We start from the raw sequence: 20,386 nt of genomic DNA on the forward strand, positions 1-20,386 counted from the left end.
TAACTGAAAAAGATGTCTTTCTCCGTAGTACCAAATACCCTGACCACTAACTGGACTGTAAAACACAAGTCACTTAAGGCTTAACCGAAGCATGTCTTGAGCCACTGGTTCACTGAACTCATCTATTACTGTATACGACGCTGGCGTAATGCTGATACTAGTTCTGCACACTTGTTGCATCCTTTGCATATCAACAACATTTTGACCATCGTTAATCTGGCCAATCCAATTATCAGCTTTGTACTTGTACACGACTGGAAAAATTAATCGTTTATCATGAAGATCAGGTTCGCTGATCGTAAAGTAAGTATACCACCAATGCTGAAAAAGAACATTGACGAAAATTGATGTGTTAGTACATTTCACCACTGAAAAATAACATTTATAATAAATTTAATAAATAGTTCTTACCTCCAATACGACCCAAAATGCATTTAAGCTATCTGTCTTCTTAATTGAGCAATCACCGAGACATATGTGTAGCTCAGCTAAAATTGCAGAACCCCAATCATAATTTGGCGCTTTACTTAAATCTTGTAAAGACTCCAGAAAACCAACTAATGACACTGATCTAGCATTGGGGAAAAAAACTTGGCCTAACATCCATAATACAAAAATCCGTTCAAGCTCGGGATAATCTTCAGCTCTGTTTAACCCCATGGCATTGTAACGGGACAAAAAAGCCTTCAACCCAGACACTCTTAATCCATATGAGTATAATCCTCTGGATTCTGGCTTTCCTCCAGTATCATTTGCGTACAAGGGGATTAATTGTTTCCATCTTCCTTCTGATATCCACTTGATTTGGTTAAATTGTACTAATTCACCCTGACGTTTTATTCCATTCAACATATACAAATCTAACGGTGTGAACCCTAAAAACAACATGGTTATAAAATTAAAGTTTGTATGTGGAACTAAAATTTGTTTCTGAACTAAAAATTAAACTATTGAATGGAAGAAATAGAACTTACCACACTCAAAATCCTTGGAAAAGAATGTATTTCCAGTGTTCCACCAACGTTCACAAATAACTCGCACAATTTGAGTCTTGTGGTTTTTTCCTTTCATTAAATATAAATGCTTCCAAGTATATCTTCTCAAGGATGCTTGAACAGGTTCTGGGAGTACCTCATAAATTTCACTTAGCTCAGGCCACCCACACTAGTGGATTATGTGTTTTTAACCACTTCCTGGGCTTTACTGAAACCACTGTTGTTGGGCTGTATCTTATTATGGTGCCATGAGTCACAGTTGTTTTACAAGAAAAAATAAAACTCATCTCTGTCACAGTAGTTTTTCCGAAAGGTATTTTTCTAAATAACTAGAATTTCTCTCTTTTTCTCATTTCTTTCGATTCCTCTCTCTCATTTTCCCCGTCTATCGGTTTCTTCCTCTTCTTCTCCATCTCTAACCTAAGAAATCCCAACTTGGAATTAGAGAAATCAGCAAACCCTTCTCCTGATTATTTTACTGAAATTCCCCATCTCATTCTTCAGGTTTTAGATCTGAAACTCCAACTGCATCAAGTAAAGATATGATTAATCTTCAAGTTTTAGATCTGAAATTCCAACTGCATCAAGTAAAGATGCGATTTTACTGCTTCGATAGGGTTTTATAAATCTATTTTCGTTACCAATCTAATTTTTCTGTTATTTTTTCAATTTAGTAATTATGTTTTCTGTATAAGACTTTCAGGTGCAGGTGGAGCTCTTAATCAACAATTCTCATTTTCAAATTTCATCAGGTAAATGGTTTTTACAAATTGGATTTTCTATTTTTTTTTCAATTTATTTTATGTTAGGGTTTTAATTATTTTGTGTTTATTTAATGTAGAAGACTTTCAAGATAAGTTGGATCTACAGGTATAACATCTCTATCACTTTTATCTGATTTGATTTGTAATTATTAATATTGGGTATCTATTCCCAGTTAGAATTTTTGTTTTAATTTTTATTTTAATTTTTGTTCTTTTAAGTTAAGGTTTCACGTCTTTATTGAGTATTGGTCGCGATGTTATGTCTTATTAAGGTTTTAGGGTTGATCTTTTTTGGAGAAATATTTGTAGATCGGTTTTTCTAAATCCCAAAACTTTTCAACTTGAATGTCCCTATAAATTCCTACTTTTTATGTTTCTAAGTTTGCATCTGTAACAAGAAAAGTAGTAGCCAATAAGTCTTGTTTTTGTGTATTCTGTACTCGATAATAGTCATGAACTATGTACTTTATTTACGTCTTAATAACTTTATATACTCATTTGTTTAAACTTTAAACCTTCACTCAGATTGTTATCAAGTGCTGGCCATTTTTAGGCATTGGCGAGTCTTCTAAGTCAATTTCTTTAGCCTACTACAATTGATTTTTAACGCATTGAACTGATTTATAACTGTCCCATTCTTTAATTTTCTCTTTATGATTTTTTTTATGTGCTACAGGTCAACCCTCTATTTAAGTCGTCCTTGGGTATATAGGGGTATATTTCGATCTCTATGATGTAGGAATGGGCGGGTGTCTGGGATGGTGAATGCAACGATTTTTAATAGTAATGAGCAGGAAATGGAGATGATGGTGGTAGTATCTTTTTTTTTTTTTTTAGTATGGAGCAAGTACTAGATAGTGGTGGTAGATGAGGCTGGTACGAGTAATATGAACGGGTAGTACTATCGGTGATGGTGGTGGTGGTGACTTGTACTAGCAGTAGCACTGGTGGCGCTGGTGGTGATTTTTAGTAGTAGCAGTAGTACTGGTGAAGGTGTTAGTGGTGACTTGTAGTTGAAAAGGATGGTATCCGAGATGGCAGAGGTAGTGTATTTGTAGTAGTATGTAAGGTGTATGAGATGGTGATGTAGTCAATTTTGTAGTAGTGGATATAGAGCTGGTACTGGAGATGGTGGAGGCGGAGACAGAGATTCATAGTAGTATGGGTGGGTGGATATGTACTGGAGATAGATACAATGAATATGTTCTGTAAACTAACTGTCAAATAAACTATCTTGTGCATTTGCAGGTAAAAACCCACGTCGTACATTTACAGGTAAAAACCTATGTCAGACCCTTTATCTTATTCACTTTACTCATATTACTCTTAATAATCTTTCTTACTTGATTAGTTCCCACTGAAATTCAAGCTGCAACTCAAGATGAAGAAAAAACCATTAAGTTACCGAACTCAGTTGTTTGGTAAAACTCTATGTCAAGCTTATAAAGTATGTAATAGTGGTTTTAATTTCCAGTAGTTAATTACATAAAAATGATGTTTACTTTACGTCCTTGAACAGATCTGAGGATGATAAAGAAATGTTGAGCTTCTTGAAGGTTATGTTTGAAGATGATGGGACATCAATGACAAAGCTTCTCAGTCACCTTGGTTCCGTTGCACAGATTGATGAAGTTGTAGAGAAACTCTCTATATCAGTGTATTTCCGCCATGATGAATAATGATCTCACGAGCCTCGTAAACCACAAGCCATTGGAATCCTGGGAAAGAAACACATTTGCTCTCCTCTGCAATGTAAGTTTTTCAATTTTTCCGTATTATTAATTATGTGCTTCCGTATATTTAGTCTATATACACCTCAACGGAGTCTGGAAAGTCGACTTTATCATTTATATACTAACTGTAACTCGCATAAAATCACCCCTATTTTTGCATTTATTTTTATAACTCTACACTAGGACAGAGAAAGATAAGGTACAACAACTTGGTTGATATATTTGCCTGATACAATTTTGTCACCAAACTTGAAATTAATGGAGTCATCTTGTATAAGTGATATCATTGAAATGGTTGATATCATGGCAAAAAGTTTAAAGCCCTGGTTTAAGCTCGGGTGTCTGAGTCATTGTGATACGACTAGTTTAGAGTGTACTAGTTTGTTGTTGTTCTGTTAATGTGACTAGTTTTGAGTTTGAATTTTCACTAACTGTTGAATCGTTGACCCTTGAGAACTTTTTTGAATAACATATTAGTGTTATAACAGGGACGGAGCGCTAGTAGGGTGGGTGAGGCCCTGGCACCACCTAAATTTCCTTAAAAACACAATTGATACCGAGAGGTTTAGTTGTTTGTAACGTGTGAGACATTTTCTTTTCGTCATCCGATAAAAGCAATCATGAGAATCACTCGCAAACCAACTAAATTTTTGTTCCTACTTTTACTCTACTAGGCTACTTCCTCCCTTGGTATGTGGTTTTTATCCAACTTTGTTTTTTGTTTACGTTTTATAATAATTTGATTTGATGAACAATGTTCCTTTCAAAATTACTAGTGGTTGCTACTTGTTTGTTTAATATCTTTTAATTTTAAAGTGACTTTTATGTTATTAGCCATATAAGATTCGATTATAAAAAAAAGGTTAGGAGAAATGATGACACTCCCACACTAAATTATACAATCGGCTATGACTACATAGGAGCAAGATTAATCAAGGTGCAAGCTTTTTCCACAGGACCCCACCCAATCAAAAATTCTGGCTCCGTCAACTTATAAGATTTGGAGGAAAAATGTACATACAAAAACTTTTAGATGTTGATATACTTTGATGAACTGAAACAACCCTTCTGGAACTAGGATGTCCATCATGTATCATATGTAGCTGTTAACGAAGTTTAGCAATCTTTGCTTTGATCTTTACTTTCTATGTCTATACGGAGGTTCAAATTTATTCTTAGATGTTATTCTCCTTCACTTAATCACTAAGTATGCTGTTTTCTTTACTGCTTGGCTGAGTTGATCTGTCCACTTCACTTTTTTGTATAAAGGTATTGAACAGAGGATTGAATTTATTCTCTATACGGACTTTCATTTGCAAAGAGAAAATGGAACTTATGGATATGCAAAAACATTTTCTGGATATTTTCCCGCAAGTAAAGCCCTCCAACTGCAATTTTTTCGACATCATTGTCTACATTATTGGAACTTCTTCTGAAAATAATTTCTAAGATCATTTCATACTTATTTTATTTTGTTAGTTTTCTTCATGAAGACCATTTACTGTTTACGAACACTGATGTTTAAGAGTTAGCCTTAGTGGATTCATGATAAAATTGTTACTTATCATATTTTAAATTATGTGTAGGTGTTGCAAACAACAAACACATTGCGTATGTACACTCTTACCATAATTGGGATAAATAACCACATCATTTGGAGGTCTACATTGTTCTTCTGACAATTTGGATGTTGAAATTGAAAATCAGGTAATATAGTTTGTATTTTTTTCTTAATTCTTGTTTATTTAGCTGTTTTTGTTGACCTACGTCATCCGTTAAATTTTTGTTTTTCTTATTCTCCAGAAACCAGTTGAACAGAAAGTATATTGTCAAAATTGGTAAATCCATGTTAACAAGATATCGAGAACAAAAAAGATATCTTATGGAAGCATCTTGAACCTGAATTGAGCTAGTATGTCAGATAATGGGGTGGTGGTCTGTTGATGCAGTGGTGGTTCATAAGTTTGTAATTTTTTTGAGTTGTAAAATGGATTCCATGTTTAGTATTAGACTTGAGTGATTGTAATTTGTTGAAATTGTAAAATGAGTTTAGTTATTAATATTATCTTCTTTTAATTTCAATTTTAGTTTCAGTTTTTTTTCCCCACCATGTTTGATTCTAGCTCTAGATTCAGGTGAATCAGCTGAATCAAATCATTTTTTTTTTGTAAATTACAATCAAAATAAACTACTGTTTCTACCAGAGATATCGGGTGACTGTTGAAAGAAGTGGTTCTTTTAAAGAATTAAACGTATGTGAGAAACAGTCGTTTCGGAAAAAACCACTTCTAAAATACAGCTGATGGACACAGTCGTTTTTAGCGATATTCCCACTTGTACTGGCAGTGGTTTAACTTCCATTTTCCTCTAGTGCCACCTCTTAATTTAGGTAACAAAACTCGCTCGGGATGGTTAGATAAATGCGTAGATGTTACACCAGATCGAACTAGTTGCCTGACATTAGCGAACTCGTACTCTTTATCCTGAACCCATACGATATCACTATCTGCAACAGATTTTCCTGTTTCTTTTCCTTTGTCTTTCTTTCTTGGAACTCATTTTTAAAAAATCGCGGTGGTATGCTCTCTAGAGAAGGGAAGAAAGAATTTTAGTTTTGTGAATGGAAACTGATGGGAATAGGGATATTTATAGGCGGTAGAGCACCGACCTTGAACGGTCGAGATTACACCTGGCGGTCGCTAAGAAACCTCCAGCGGTGCAGTCTACACCTGGTGGTCGCTAAGAAACCTCCAGCGGTGGAGAATCGACCGGTAGGTGGAAACTCGATCGGTTATTCATTTTCCCATAATGGCGCGTGAAGTTTGCCAGGCCAGCTGGCATGGCAAATGGGTGGTTAGCCATTTGCCATTGGAACCGGCCTAACAACAACCATGACTTTGGTCAAAGATGATTGGAAAGTCTTGTTATAGAAGCCTTCTTGTAGCAGCGCCCAGATGCTAAATTTCTTTCTTTCCTCAAGTATTTCTTAATTTAGTACTACAAGATTTCGTTAGCTTCTATTTTTCGGTTCAGTTTCATATCCTATTCTATATATATAATGTATTAAGAGTCCATCGATCATCTTTCTCAATTGTTTCTTGAAATCATTCTCTGTTTCATTCATCTCTATAAACCTTGTTTTCACAACAATGGCTTTTTTCCTCTGCTGTTATGCAGATGATCAGGTTATTGAACCGATCCAGATTGATAAGACTGGGAATATATTTACTACACCTGTTAGAGACATTAGTAATGATTTTGTATTAAAGACAAATAATCTTCCTACTGTGAATTGTCCGAAATCACCTGAGAAGAAGAAAGTTCAGACCCGAACTTATTATTATTCAGCTCTTCCTGCTCCGAGAAAGACTGTCTGCATACCTAATGATTCAATTTTCGATATAGATGCAGAAGACGCTGATAATCCTTTGGCTGCAGTAGAGTATGTTGAAGATATATACAAATTTTATAAAAGCGCCGAGAGTTCGAGTCGACTTCGTGGTTATATGAACTCGCAAAAGGAGATTACTGAAGATATGAGGATGATTCTGGTGGATAAGTTGATTATAGAGCATGACTGGTTTCAATTTATGCCAGAAACTTTATATCTTACCATCCACATTGTCGATCGATACCTTGCGATAAATCGAGTTGTGAGAGAGAAGGAGTTGAAGTTAATTGGGTATACTGCTATGCTTATAGCAAGTAAGTACGAAGAAAATGCGGCAGTAAAAGTTGATGAATTGGTTGGGACTTACAAGAGGAAGCAGATATTGGCCATGGAGAGATCAATTTTGGAAAAACTTGGATGGACTTTAACTGTCCCTACTACATACCATTTCCTTGTTCGATTTATCAAGGCTTCTCTAGCAGATCAGGAGATGGAGAACATGGTGTTTTTCTTGGCGGAGTTGGGTTTAATGCAATATGCAATGATAAAATACAGCCCGTCGATGTTGGCAGCATCTGCTGTATATGCAGCACAACGCACACTGAAGAAAACTCCCCAATGGAGTAAAACACTTGAGCATTACACTGGATTTTCCGAATGCCAGCTTATCGAATGTGCGAAGCAATTGGTGAACTTCCACTCAGATGCACCTGAACATGAGCTTCGGGCGGTTTATAATAAATACTCGACTTGTACACACAACATTGTAGCTCTACAACCACCTGCGCAGCAAATTTTGATCGATTGATCCAGAAAAAGGCAAGCTTGTCTTGAATCCGTTTGTATGTCTTGTTTTACCGTAAACTAGTCAATCTTAAACTGTACTAAAATGTAATAAGGTCTATCTACTACTTTAAGTGTTTTAATTTTGATCTTATTTTAAGGATAATTTTGGCATCAATTTTCCAAGTAAACTGAAACCAATTAGAACTAATTTTTCAAACATTTGAAGTTTCTTAAACATGACAACAAATCTGAGCCCACCAGTAGTCTATACTAGATTACTGCTACAGCAGTGTAGGCCGACCAACAATCAATCAGATTTAGTCTAGTCTAGTTTTAAGTAAAACTACATATTTTACGCCTCTTTTGTTAGGGACGGATAGTATTATCGAATGCGTAAATATTAGTAGTCAATAACTATCGGACTTGCAATGTTCTTGCCAGCAACTATAATAGAGAACAATTTGGGCAGTTCTAGGAAAATCTCATTTTCTCCGATCCATCCATCCAACACACGCACGCATGTGCGAATAGGTCGCGTTGAAATATGGACGTGTCCATAAATCATTTTTCCTTTGCTACAGAGCAGATCATCAAATCCATTATTCTTATCACTAGCACACGCCACATGTTTCCTTTGAGTCTGTATCAGTTTCCTGTGTATCCACGTGTTCGGTCGTAAATATTAACATCAAACTTTTGATATTTTCTTGAGTACAAAATTCTTGGTTCTCTAATAAATCCGATAAAACCTAGGTCTCTCTGTTAATAATAAAGCTGCTTGTTCTAGTTCTAGGTCTCTCAATCGGTGTGAGTATGTCAACGCAAAACCATTTATTTGAAATGCAGAATCATTGCTTTCGAGTGAAGGGTTCTTACTTAATTTGTTGTTCCATCAGTGTTTGATTATTTGTTAAAAATTATGGAAATCACTAGACTTTCCCAAATCTGAGGTGTAGAAGAAGACATTTTTTCCATGGCGATTTCAATATCGGAATGTCTCTGGTGAAAGCAATCAACTTGGAGGATCAGAGGTACTTTTAGCCTAATAATCTTCTGTAAATTAATCAAATAAGTATTGTTTCTTTTATATTTAATAATCATCTTCTCCATTAATTCTTCTTCGTTTCATTCTCTGTAACAAAAATTGAAATTTGTTAATGGGGTTTTGTTTGTAAAGCTGTTGAATGGGTTACTCAGATTAATTTTCCTTTTCAATTTCACGAAATATCCATTTCAATTTGTCAAATTCCGAATCTTGTGTGCATTTTTATTTGGGTTTTTAATGTGGGTCGAACGTGGGACATGGGTCGGATCAAGTGAGTCCGTTTCCGAAAAGTTCAACCTCTTTACCCGTTTTACAGTCCGAATCATCTGATCGATTCAGTGGATGATTAGATGAAATTCGAACTGATAATATGTTTATATGATTGTAGTTGAAAGAAGTTTGTGAACGAGTTGATTGATTATTTGAAGATGAATTTGAATTTCATGAAATTAAAACTAATTTTATTTTGGACTTTTTACAAAAATAGACCTGTTTTTTTGGTGCTTTTCAAATCTAGGCCACTTTTTTTATTTATTGCCAGACTAGGCAAGTTTTGACCAAAAGTGATGGATGGAAAGTTAATACCGTTAGGTGTAACTAAAAAGACCTAAAAGTCCTTTGAATCACTGATTTAATGTTATATCATTGATTTAACTCAGTTAAATCAACATAAAAACTGTACATGTGGGCTTGGATATGCCATGTGGATTGCATACGTGGGATCTGATATGCCATGTGGACTGATTACGTGGGAATCATGTCACGGGAAAAATTTGTACATATCACCATTCACAGTTCCATTAGTTGGCCCAATCTCCTTCAATTCAAAATCAATCCATGTAAAACCCAATTTCAGATTTACATCAGAAATTCAACTAAGCTGAGCTGCCATTTTAGATTTCCATAAACCATTTGCAGCTCAGCTGCCACCAACTGCTCCTGCTCTCCACCTGATTCTACAGTTGAGAGCCCTCTCATTACCACCAGTTAATCGCACAAATTTTCCAACTTTAGCAGCAACAACTCCTTGTCATGCTCTTAACTGTACTTCTTTCACAGCCATTGCCAACTGCACTCTGCCACAGCCACAAAAACACCTGCAAACCAGCTTCAACAATAGCATAATCTCCACTGCAAACCAGCTTCAACAATAGCATAATCTCCACTGCAAACCAGCTTCAACAAAAACACCTGCTGTACCAGCCTTGTATCCTAAACATACATCTAATCATGGCAACAACTCAGCCCACAGCTGCAATCTAACCAAACCATTTCAACCATCTTTGTTTCAAACGACAACAGATCTTCTTCCAGCCATACTTGTGCAACAAAGCCACTGCAAGCCTATATTCCTTCATCAACACCAGTTTCACCCTTTTCTGCCAAATACAAATCCCATAGTTCCATTGCAACCATCTTTTAAGCCTGCAATACAAATCCTTGAACCCATGAAGCAGTAACAACACCACCTTATCTTCGATTCTCCAGATTCAATTCCCTTAAAACTCTATCTCAGATCCAATCTGCGTTTCTGATTTCAACAGCGTTATCACCATCATCTTCGTCCTGCCAATCTAATAACAGGTGCACCTGCCAATCTTCGACAACCCTGTTGCACAGATCCAAAACCGTGTCTAGCTAAGCACGATTCAAATCCCAATCATAATACTCAACTCATACATTTCATTGATTCCTTGCTTGCAGGACCATCACATATAACCAAATAAGATTCATCAACTCTTAACCAAATTCACATAAGTCGTCGGGTCTAAATCAAAGAAACCCCAAATTACCATTTCATTTTGGTTTTTCATCAGTACAACTTTGCATAATCAGCGTAACATCAACCCCTTCATTCTTCAGTTATCACCAACTCAATATCATCATCAATTCCACACAAACCCAAATTGAAATCCATAAACCCTAATTCTCAATTTGGGGAAGAACATCATTCTCATCTTCAAATTCAAAACCCCGACTTCCTGCTTCTAATAAAAACTTCAACCTTCTCTTAATTAGTGACAAACCCACCTCCAATCAGCCTTCTAAACCCTCGATTCCACCTTTCCTGACTTCTCTAGTAAACCTTAATTTCTTTAATTCCTCAACCCCATCATCTATTGGACAATCACCCTCTTGTTATTCAATTCCTCAACCCCATCATCTATCAGCAACTCAATAAACCTAAGAATTTGTCTCTAGAAATATTGCAGAAGAAAGAAAACGGAAGGAGAAGAAAACAAAGAAGAAGAAGATAAGAAGAAGAATAAATGAGATCGAGTTTATCTCGACCGGTTTCATATACTCATGTCGTCACTATCATGGCCGTTCAATTAATCGTCGAGACGTCGTCTTAGTTAGATTAGGTTCTCAGATAGCAACACGTGGACATCTTATTTAGTGTGACTGACACACACGTGTGAAGGACATTTCAGTAATCTTACCACATGTATGAGATCTCCCTATATGATATTTTGGCGAGATATTGACAAGTCAACGCGATAAATTGACCGAGATGGTTAAAGTGGATGGAATCCGTTTAACTTGACTAGTTTTGCAAGAAATAAAAAAAGTGACCTAGAAATGAAAGTGGCCTAGTTTTATTTTCTCTGCACATTTATTGTGACGGACAACATTGGTTATTTTTCATCAATAGGGACTCCCTTTGGTCGTTCAATAATGCATGGAGATAAGAGTCTCCATAAGGAGAGGCTGAAATATAAGGTGACATACTGGCCGATCATTTCACATTAATTATTATTATCACTAAATTGAGTGGATTAGAAATCAGCAAGGTAAAGTTGAGATTCTGAACTTCAGAGAGAGGGCAAAAGACCGAGAGATATGGGAAAGAGGGCAATGCTTTCCGTTTTCCTAATCGTGGTAATAATCGATCACTGCACACCAGCAAATGTGGCTACAGAGACTGCTACTTCGACTGTCATAGTGGTAGGAGCTGGCATGTCCGGTGAGTAGCTCACTCGCAAGAGTAAGCTAAATTGTACGTAATGAGCATTTTAAAACCATAAGCTCCGTTTCCACATCTGTCAGTTATTGCTGTTTTCAGGTATATCTGCCGCTAAGACATTATCTGACGCAGGAATAAAGGATATTTTGGTATTATAAGCAACTGACAGAATTGGTGGTCGTATTAAGAAAACAATTTTTGCAGGCTTATCAGTAGAATTGGGAGCTAATTGGGTCGAAGGTGTTAACGGGAACAAAGTTAATCCTATTTGGACTATGGCTAACAAGATTGGCCTCAAAACCTTCTACTCTCAATGGAACAACATTTCAGCCAACATTTACAAACAAAAGTATAAAAGTATATATGAACAAATAGAAAATGCACATTTATGTCAAATTTTCTACTGTTTGATCTCAATAATAATCTATTATTATTATATATTGTGACCAAAGGTGGGCTTTATAACGTATCAGTGGCTGAGAAAGCATACAACTTAATGAACCAACTTTACGAATTCAGCAGAAATTGTTCGGTTTCATTATCTAGACACAGGGAAGAAGATATCTCAGTCTTGGTGTCCCAACGGTTGAATAACAAGTTAAGCATCTTTATTTCGTTTGCGACAAAAGATAATTATTATTTTCTTTAATTTGCTTTTAAAACAGTTAAATTTTGTGTAAACATCCATACAGAATTCCATCAACATCTCTGGAGATGGCGATTGACTACTTTTCCTGCGACTCCAGCTTTGGGGAGCCACCCAGGGTCACTAGTTTGCAGAACACACAACCATTGCCAACTTATACAAATTTCGGAGATGATAGCTATTTCGCTGCAGATTCAAGGGGATATGAGAGTGTGGTTCATTACATTGCTAAGGAATATCTTAAAACAAATAAGGCCGGAGAATTTAGCGAGCCTCGACTTAAACTTAACAAGGTGTGCAACCGATATTTTTATAACCACCATAATGTAATTGGACCAGGATGATAATCGTCTTTATCTATAAATATGTAGTGATTAAATGATGAATAACAGGTTGTGACAGACTTAGAACATGATATTTGGTAAAATATCTTCCACAGTGAATATGTGGAGATATGAGAGATATTTATATTAATGTACTTATATTTATATTGCAGTATCATGTTCTCATATCTCCACATATTCACTGTGGAAGATATTCTACCAAATATCATGTTCTAAGTGACAGAGATACAATATTCACCAAACGGAGTTGTTGTTAAGACAGAGGATGGCGAAGTGTATAAAACGGCCAATGTGATGGTCTCTGTTAGTATTGGTGTTCTTCAAACTAACCTCATCAACTTTGTTCCCGATCTGCCGGTTAGTCGTCTCTCTTAACAGTACCATTTGAATTATATGTTCTCCTCAGTCAAACTGATCAATTGGGTTCTTCATTTTTTGACAATTGCATGGAGCAGTATTCGAAGTTGTTGGCAGTATATCAGTTTGACATGTTTATACACACTAAAATTTTTCTTAAGTTCCCCTACAAGTTCTGGCCAACTGGTAACGGTACCGAGTTCTTCATTTATGCTCATGAGAAACGTGGTTATTATACACAGACTGGCAGGTAATATTCATATCATTAAATCTTAGTAAGCATATCTATATATGTTCATGGCTAAATTTCTTTATGTGTTTTAATTTATTAGCATTTAGAGACCGAGTACCCAGGAGCCAATATCCTACAATTAACAGTAACTGACGACGAATCAAGAAGAATAGAGCAACAATCTGATTCACAGACAAAAGAAGAAATCATGGATGTATTAAGAAACATGTTCGGGAAGAACATCCCAGATGCCACAGACATACCAGTACTACTAGTTCCGAAATGGTGGTCCAATAAATTTTACAAGGGCACGTTCTCTAACTGGCCCATTGGAGTTGGTCGTAACGAGAACGATCAAATAAGGGTATGCATATCTCCCCTTTTAATAGCAATAAGGGATTGCAAAATTTAAGTAAATATAACCGTTGGATCTCCAAATTTTAAAATTCCACCGTTAAATTTTACAAATAAAATTCCGTCCGAACTATTATTATTGTCCGTTAGATAACTAGACTTCCTCTTTCTTATCAGCCGTTAGATTTTAAAAAAGTGGTATAAAGAATGTTTACAGGGACATAAAAGTAAATGCACTTTTTATATATTTAAAAATCTCATATCTTTTAAACTACATGTCGGATATTTGTAAATTTTATATATTTGGAAAGCCCTTTAAATTAACTACGCAATGAGCACAAATAATGATATCAAATTTTTTGTTTTTCAATTTTTTTTATGTCTCCAAATCTTATATGTTTTCTAGACATAGCTTAAAATCTTATTTTTTTTAGACATAGCTTAAAATTAAACAGAACTTAGAAAAAAATTGAAGAAAAACCTACAAGAAAAAAACAAAACAAAACAAATGATTGATTCTTAAGTACAAACAACCGATAATTTTTAAATTAAAAAATATGATGTGAAAAATAGCATCGTCGTCGTGCAACGCACGTGCTCACTACTTCTTTATTTACACATAGAGTGACCACTGTTGTCATATCCGAGGTTTGATGCCTAGTTCTTGAAACCCCTGTTTAAGAGCAAGATTTCTAGCTTTTATAACTTGATACTTTCTACTACCTCGGTTTTTGGAAAAGTGTTACCTTCACTTTTTCAATTTAACCTATTTTTAGGCTAAAATGAAAAAGTGAAAGTAATACTTTTCCAGAAACGAAGGGAATATTTCTAAATGAAAAATTTGAGCACCGCTTTCATGTTTTCATTTCATGATATGCAATTGAAGGCGCCTGTTGACAGAGTTTATTTCACCGGAGAGCATACCAGCAAGAACTACAACGGTTACGTTCATGGGGCATACCTGGCAGGTTTGCGTTCTTCCATCTATTCATGTAGTAAAGCTTATTATGCAATAATGCAATTGAAACCGTGTACTTTCTCAATGATATTATCACATTTTTCAGGTATTGATTCTGCAAACATTCTGATCAACTGTGCTAAGAACAAAATGTGCACCTACGATATCAAGCCTAAAGGGACATGAATCCTGGCGCCTTGCCTTTCCTCTTGACGGTGATACCATTATATCAATGTCATGTTGAGCAGTTTGTGGGTCTCATTCATATGTAATATATACTACATTCTTAGATGGAAATTGTAAGTAGACTCTGCGATGATGTTTTTAGTTCGAGTGTTACCTGGTAAGCCCGAGAAGACAAAATTGAATGTTAGCTATGCCTTGGTGGGGTTTTGATCGATACACAAATTTATTTATTTAGGCTACAAAGTTTCCTACAAGACTTGTAGGTTTGGACTAGCCAGCCTAGTTCCCTACTAATAATAAAAAAACCATCCCGAGGTCATACGACACGAGTAATATTATAGCCTATTTGGATGTCAATCCAGAAGTTGTTTTTTGATTTTTAGAAGTAGAAAACGCAGACGTTAGTTTTTGTATGCAGCAAAAATATTTTGTTTTTGATTTTTCTGCTTCTGGTATAATCTTTTTGGATGCACTATGAGAAGTAATTTTTCAATTTTCTGGAAGCGAAAAATTTAGAAGTTAGGTTGGGGACTTGAAAATGACTACTAAAAGCAAAAAAATTGTTTGGATACCGAAAGCAGAAGTTAGAAGCAGAAGTCAGAAACAAAATGTTTTTGCTTCACAAAAAGTTAACTTTTTTGCTTTTAAAAGCCTTTGAAATTATGTATCCAAACTAACTTCTGACTTTTCTGCTTTCAGAAGTCAAAAAGCAACTTTAGAAGTAATTTTTTTTACTTCTAACTTATGGTATTAAAATCTGCTTCTGATATCCAAACAACCAATTAGATCCCTAATTCTCATATAGTTTGCAATTTTGCATGGTGGCCTAAAAATGAAATCAAAATATGACCTTAATAGATGACTAATTACAACTACCAAAGAAGACTATCAACCATGTTTAAGTCGTCGAAGGATTAGTAGTTACCATAAAATTATTGTTAGCATGAGTTTTGAACTCTTGTCAAAGATACCATATCAACATTTAACAACTTTACCATTCTCCGACAGAACCCAAACCATGCCAAGCAAAACAATACCATACAACATAGCACCAAGCCAACAAAACCATTTGCCCTCCAGCTAGATAGTGTAACCAAGGTGTGAGAGTAATCAAAACCATTATAAAAAGCAGGTAGTTGGGGTGGAAATAATAATATTCTCCATTGATTCTAAGAAGCTTCATCATCACCATCATCATTCATACTCAACTCTCTGTCTCTTTCTTTTACTTAAATTTTTGATTTGACTTTGGGATTTGTTGCAAAATTAGCTGGTGATGACTCATGAGTAGACACTTTTCTAGGGTTTTTTTTTCTCTGAAATTTCTGATCTCTTTCACACTTCCATTATTAAACTCAAAAGAACAACAAGAGTGAGACAAACCAAAAGAACAATCTCTTTTGGAATTTTCAGATCAAACTTGTAAGTATTTTCACACCCCCTTTTCTTCTTTTTCCTATTATTCTTTACTTTCAGCCTCTTTATCTATAAATTCATGGAATTTGATTAGACTCGTACAGAGGGTTTGACCATTAAAAAGGTTGCAATTTTATTCAATTATTTGTTGAGAATTTGCAAATTTTGATATGGGTTTGTCAGATTTCATTACAGGAGTGATTCTTATATCTGATTTTTGAATTTGATGTTAATTTGGTGCAGATTTGATTTTTGCTAAATTTAGATTGGAGAAGAGGATTTTTATTTATTTTTGGATCCTAAGATTTGGGCTTTATTATTATTACAATGCGTGCACCATCAATTCTAGCTCAATGTATACCTGGGTTAATGCCTCATGATAGAACCACTCATGCCATTACAAATGTTCCCGAAAGGGATCTTGATTTCCCATCACCAGCTGTTGAGATTGTTCCTTCAAAGGTATAATTCCTGTACACTCAATTAGTCAATTTACCTTTTCTGACTCTAGTTTGCGAAATTGGGATGAAGATGTGGTGTTAGACAAAATTCCTAAGAGTTGTTTGTTGACTGTTGTGCAGACAGCTCATCCCTACAAGTATGCTGGGGAGAACGTGGAGTTGCAAGGTTTAAACATTTTTAAGGTATTGTCGTGCCACTACCAGAATTAAGTTAGAAGAGATTCTTGTTTGTAATTGTTTCATTGACATTGGTATTCAGCTTGCCATTGAACTGTCAATTTGTTTTATGGCTAGCTACTGACAGTGTTATTGTGAACACTGGCTTTATGATGTTTCTCACTATCAAGTTTAGCCGTGACGTTAAAGTCCAGTGTTCTGTTCTCTTCGAGTTTTATAACATGTGGATTTGTTAATTTTGGTCTCTAACTGATTATGGACGCTTTTGCGTGGAAAAGAAGAAGATTCGTTAAAGAATGTGGTCTGTCTGAGATAAATCTTAGCTAAATGATCAGTTGTTGTGGGAATGTCCTTCATAATGTGAATTGTCTAAGTTAGCAACTAGTAAGTCCTTCCGGAAAGTGGATAAAACTGATAAAGTGTTTCATTTTGTGTTACAGGGAAGAGTTAGCGTGTCTGATATCATTGGATTCAGTAGTTCAGAATCTATCCATGCCAAACCTGACGGTAAGTGAATCTCTTAATTTTTCTTGTTGTCAAACAGGTTTTCAGTAAACTAGTCATTATTCAGGAACTTGTTACCCGGTTCTTCTGCAGGTTTTCTCAAATGTTGGGAGAGTTCTATTGATCTTGTTAATGTCCTTAAGCATGAAATACGTGATGGGCAGCTGAGCTTTAGGGGAAAACGAGTACTTGAGGTAAATTTATCTTTTCGGAAACTTGCTTCTTTTTGCAGTTAGGTATTTTGTTTAAACAAGGTCGTTTTTCTGTCACTGTTCGCATTTACCAAGAAAATCCTGTAAGCAATTATACTTGCTATTCACTTATTTGTATTCATCTATAAAACCAAACCACCATGAAGTATGTCCAGAGTCTGAAATCATGAAATATTATGGGATTGGTTATACAATAACTCATTTTGGGCAAGTGTATGATTATAGATTAGCTCCATTCTAGATGTGGGCAAGATTGGTGTCAGGCAGTAGTCCTACCCGTAATAGTAATTCCAACACCTGGGTCCAATAGGTGGTTTTATGTTGCTGGAGATTCAATTTATGAATCTGGATGTAGTGAAATTATTGCGATATTAAGTTCCCCCATGCTTACATTTTTGAATGATCCCTGTTTCTGAATTCATTAGTTTCTCAACTAGGTGCGAAAATAGTATGTCATGTACCATGGAAGTGATCTGGTTGTATGTTGATTGTTACAGCTCAATTGTGGCTATGGACTTTCAGGGATCTTTGCTTGCTTAAAGGTAATGTCGTGTTTCTTTCCACTTTCTAGTTCCATTCCAATGAAACTGCAAGATATTGTCTTTCTTCCCGAACAGATAATGTTGCGAATAAAAATGTCAACAGTTTCTTTCTTCCTACTCTGATTATTTTCTTTGTCCAATCATAGGGAGCTTCAGCGGTGCATTTTCAGGATCTGAATGCGGAAACCGTAAGATGTTCAACCATACCGAATGTGCTTGCAAATCTTGAGCAGGCTCGTGATAGACAAAGTCGTCAACCTGAGACTGAGAGCCCAATAACTCCTTCAAGGCAGTCAGTGACTGCAGAGGTCCATTTTTATGCTGGCGATTTTGAAGAACTCGACTCTGTTTTATCTGTTGTTAAGAAGGAGGGTATTATTACTGGGATGAGTCAGTGTTTCTCTGAAGAAGATTTCATGGATGGTTGCAGCAGTCAAGATGGAAGCATTTTAGTGGGGCAAGAATCATCGTCAAGGAGGTCTAGGAAATCTGGAAGCCGAGCATGGGAAAGGGCGAACGAGTCCGACTTAGGAGAAGGCGGGTATGATGTTATTATGATGACTGAAATCCAACATTCAGTGATCTGCTTGAAGAAGTTATATGCTCTCATAAAGAAGGTTAGTTTCTTCTTCCTTCGTATTATAGGAACTTCACCCAAATGTCGAGCTTATAAAAAGTAGACGAAAAAGGTCTCTGAGCATAGCCCACATCTTCGATTATTATCTGAATCATGTTTGTCCAAGGACACACAAATATGAGCTATCATGGTATGAAAGCAACCAGTTGGAGTTTTGGGTGTTAACCCCGATGAACATAACCAAACTCAAATAACTCAGCCTAGCTTAAGCACTATATTTGTCTTTGTGTTCTGTATCTTTGTATTCTAATGAAGCTTCTTTTGTACAAACAGTGTTTGCGGCCACCATATGGAGTCCTGTACTTGACAACAAAGAAGAGTCATCACATTTTCCAAGGTTCGCGAAACCTAAGAAACGTGGTTGATGAAGAAGGGATTTTTGGTATTCATATGGTTACAGAAATGTCTGACAGAGAGATATGGAAATTCTTCTTCAAGTAATTATAAATTATAATTGAAAATAACACTAAATGTAATGCTACTACGAAGAAAATATTCAGATTTCCTCTTTAACATTCCTTAATATTTTGTAGAAAACACACATTTTTATCATCTTTATTCAAGGAATTGTAGCTAATAATAAAAACCAAAATAAATATAATAACACTAATAAGTAGGGGAATACGGGTTTGCAGGTCAGTAAGGTTGTCGTAGTTTTTACTGGCTATAGCCATTATGTAACAGTAAGAATGTAATTTTTTCTTTTCAATTGCACTGAGATTCAGTAAATTCTACTTGTATTTTTGGGTGGAGGGTTGAAAGATTACTTGTCAATTGTTATTATACTACACAAATAAATGTGAAATGCTGAAGAACTGATTACGTTTGAAAAATAATCCAAATATATATGACACATCTTTAACAATATATATGCAAAGGCTCAAGTTAGGAATTCAAAAATGACAAACAATACGCTGCTTAATGAAGACGGTACATGTCTTTTACCTACAATTCCCCTGGTAATTTGTACATAAGGGGATTTTTTACCCTTCATTTATGATTTATCTGGAGATGGTCCTTTTTTGCTCAAAATTAGTTAGAGTGTCCAAGTAGAAATGGCTTACACCATAATACACATGCTATCACAGTTCTAATAGAGTGCTCGGAAACCTATCTAGAAATCCATGTTCAATCACTCGTTCACGAATAGGGGTAAGCATGGTTCACATGGGTAATTAGGTCAATGCTAGTTGGTCTACGGTCAATCCTTGGTCAAACAGAGCTGTTAACACACAAAATTGGTAATGGGCTTTTCGATGGATTTGGAATCTAAGTTGGTTTTGGGTAGCCCATACACTTAAGGGTTCTTTTGATTTTCTTGGGTTGCATGTAATTTTGTTTACATCATCAGTTTTATCCAAAATTACTTATCCTTATCGGGTCGGGATTGTGTAACAAAAGGTTTTGACAAACCCTTTTGACAAAACACAGTATCCATTAGATTTTATCGATCTAACGGCTCAAATAGTTCATGACATGGCACCAAAACTAACTCTATTACTTGTTTGGTTTTGACTAATTAAATTACGCAAATCAAATTTCGTATGTACTAGAAATCAGAAATCCTACTTGATCAAAATGGATTGGAAATCAAAATTATACCCTCCATCAATCCTCCTAACGTATAATTATTTAATCCTTATTATATAGATGTGTGTTTTTTGTCATTTTCTGTTTT

The 20,386-nt window shown here is 35.5% G+C and overlaps 2 protein-coding genes and 1 pseudogene across 2 annotated transcripts; all 3 read left to right on the forward strand.

Annotated features, from left to right (window-relative positions):
• Positions 1–6,881: 6,881 nt before the first annotated feature.
• On the forward strand, positions 6,882–7,691 carry LOC113360690 (G2/mitotic-specific cyclin-1-like). Its single transcript, XM_026604171.1, has one exon. The coding sequence runs from the start codon at positions 6,999–7,001 to the stop codon at positions 7,689–7,691; it is 693 nt and encodes a 230-aa protein (XP_026459956.1). The 5' UTR covers positions 6,882–6,998.
• Positions 7,692–11,285: 3,594 nt separating this feature from the next.
• On the forward strand, positions 11,286–15,214 carry LOC113316502 (annotated as a pseudogene).
• A 726-nt stretch (positions 15,215–15,940) lies between these two features.
• Positions 15,941–19,460, forward strand: LOC113316511. Its single transcript, XM_026564678.1, has 8 exons — positions 15,941–16,181; positions 16,419–16,637; positions 16,757–16,819; positions 17,254–17,320; positions 17,411–17,511; positions 18,027–18,071; positions 18,218–18,688; positions 18,982–19,460. The coding sequence occupies exons 2-8, from the start codon at positions 16,503–16,505 to the stop codon at positions 19,147–19,149; spliced, it is 1,050 nt and encodes a 349-aa protein (XP_026420463.1). The 5' UTR covers positions 15,941–16,181; positions 16,419–16,502; the 3' UTR covers positions 19,150–19,460.
• The last annotated feature ends 926 nt before the right edge of the window (positions 19,461–20,386 follow it).

The sequence above is a fragment of the Papaver somniferum genome, chromosome 1 (assembly GCF_003573695.1).
Source record: "Papaver somniferum cultivar HN1 chromosome 1, ASM357369v1, whole genome shotgun sequence".
In the NCBI taxonomy this organism is placed as follows: Eukaryota; Viridiplantae; Streptophyta; class Magnoliopsida; order Ranunculales; family Papaveraceae; genus Papaver; species Papaver somniferum.

Bases quoted from the DNA above. Each gene is read 5' to 3' on its own strand.
- LOC113316511 (XM_026564678.1), top strand. From the start codon at position 16,503: ATGCGTGCACCATCAATTCTAGCTCAATGTATACCTGGGTTAATGCCT. The intron at 16,638-16,756 runs GTATAATTCCTG...ACTGTTGTGCAG, and splicing joins TTGAGATTGTTCCTTCAAAG to ACAGCTCATCCCTACAAGTA. The intron at 17,321-17,410 runs GTAAGTGAATCT...GTTCTTCTGCAG, and splicing joins TATCCATGCCAAACCTGACG to GTTTTCTCAAATGTTGGGAG.
- LOC113360690 (XM_026604171.1), top strand. From the start codon at position 6,999: ATGAACTCGCAAAAGGAGATTACTGAAGATATGAGGATGATTCTGGTG.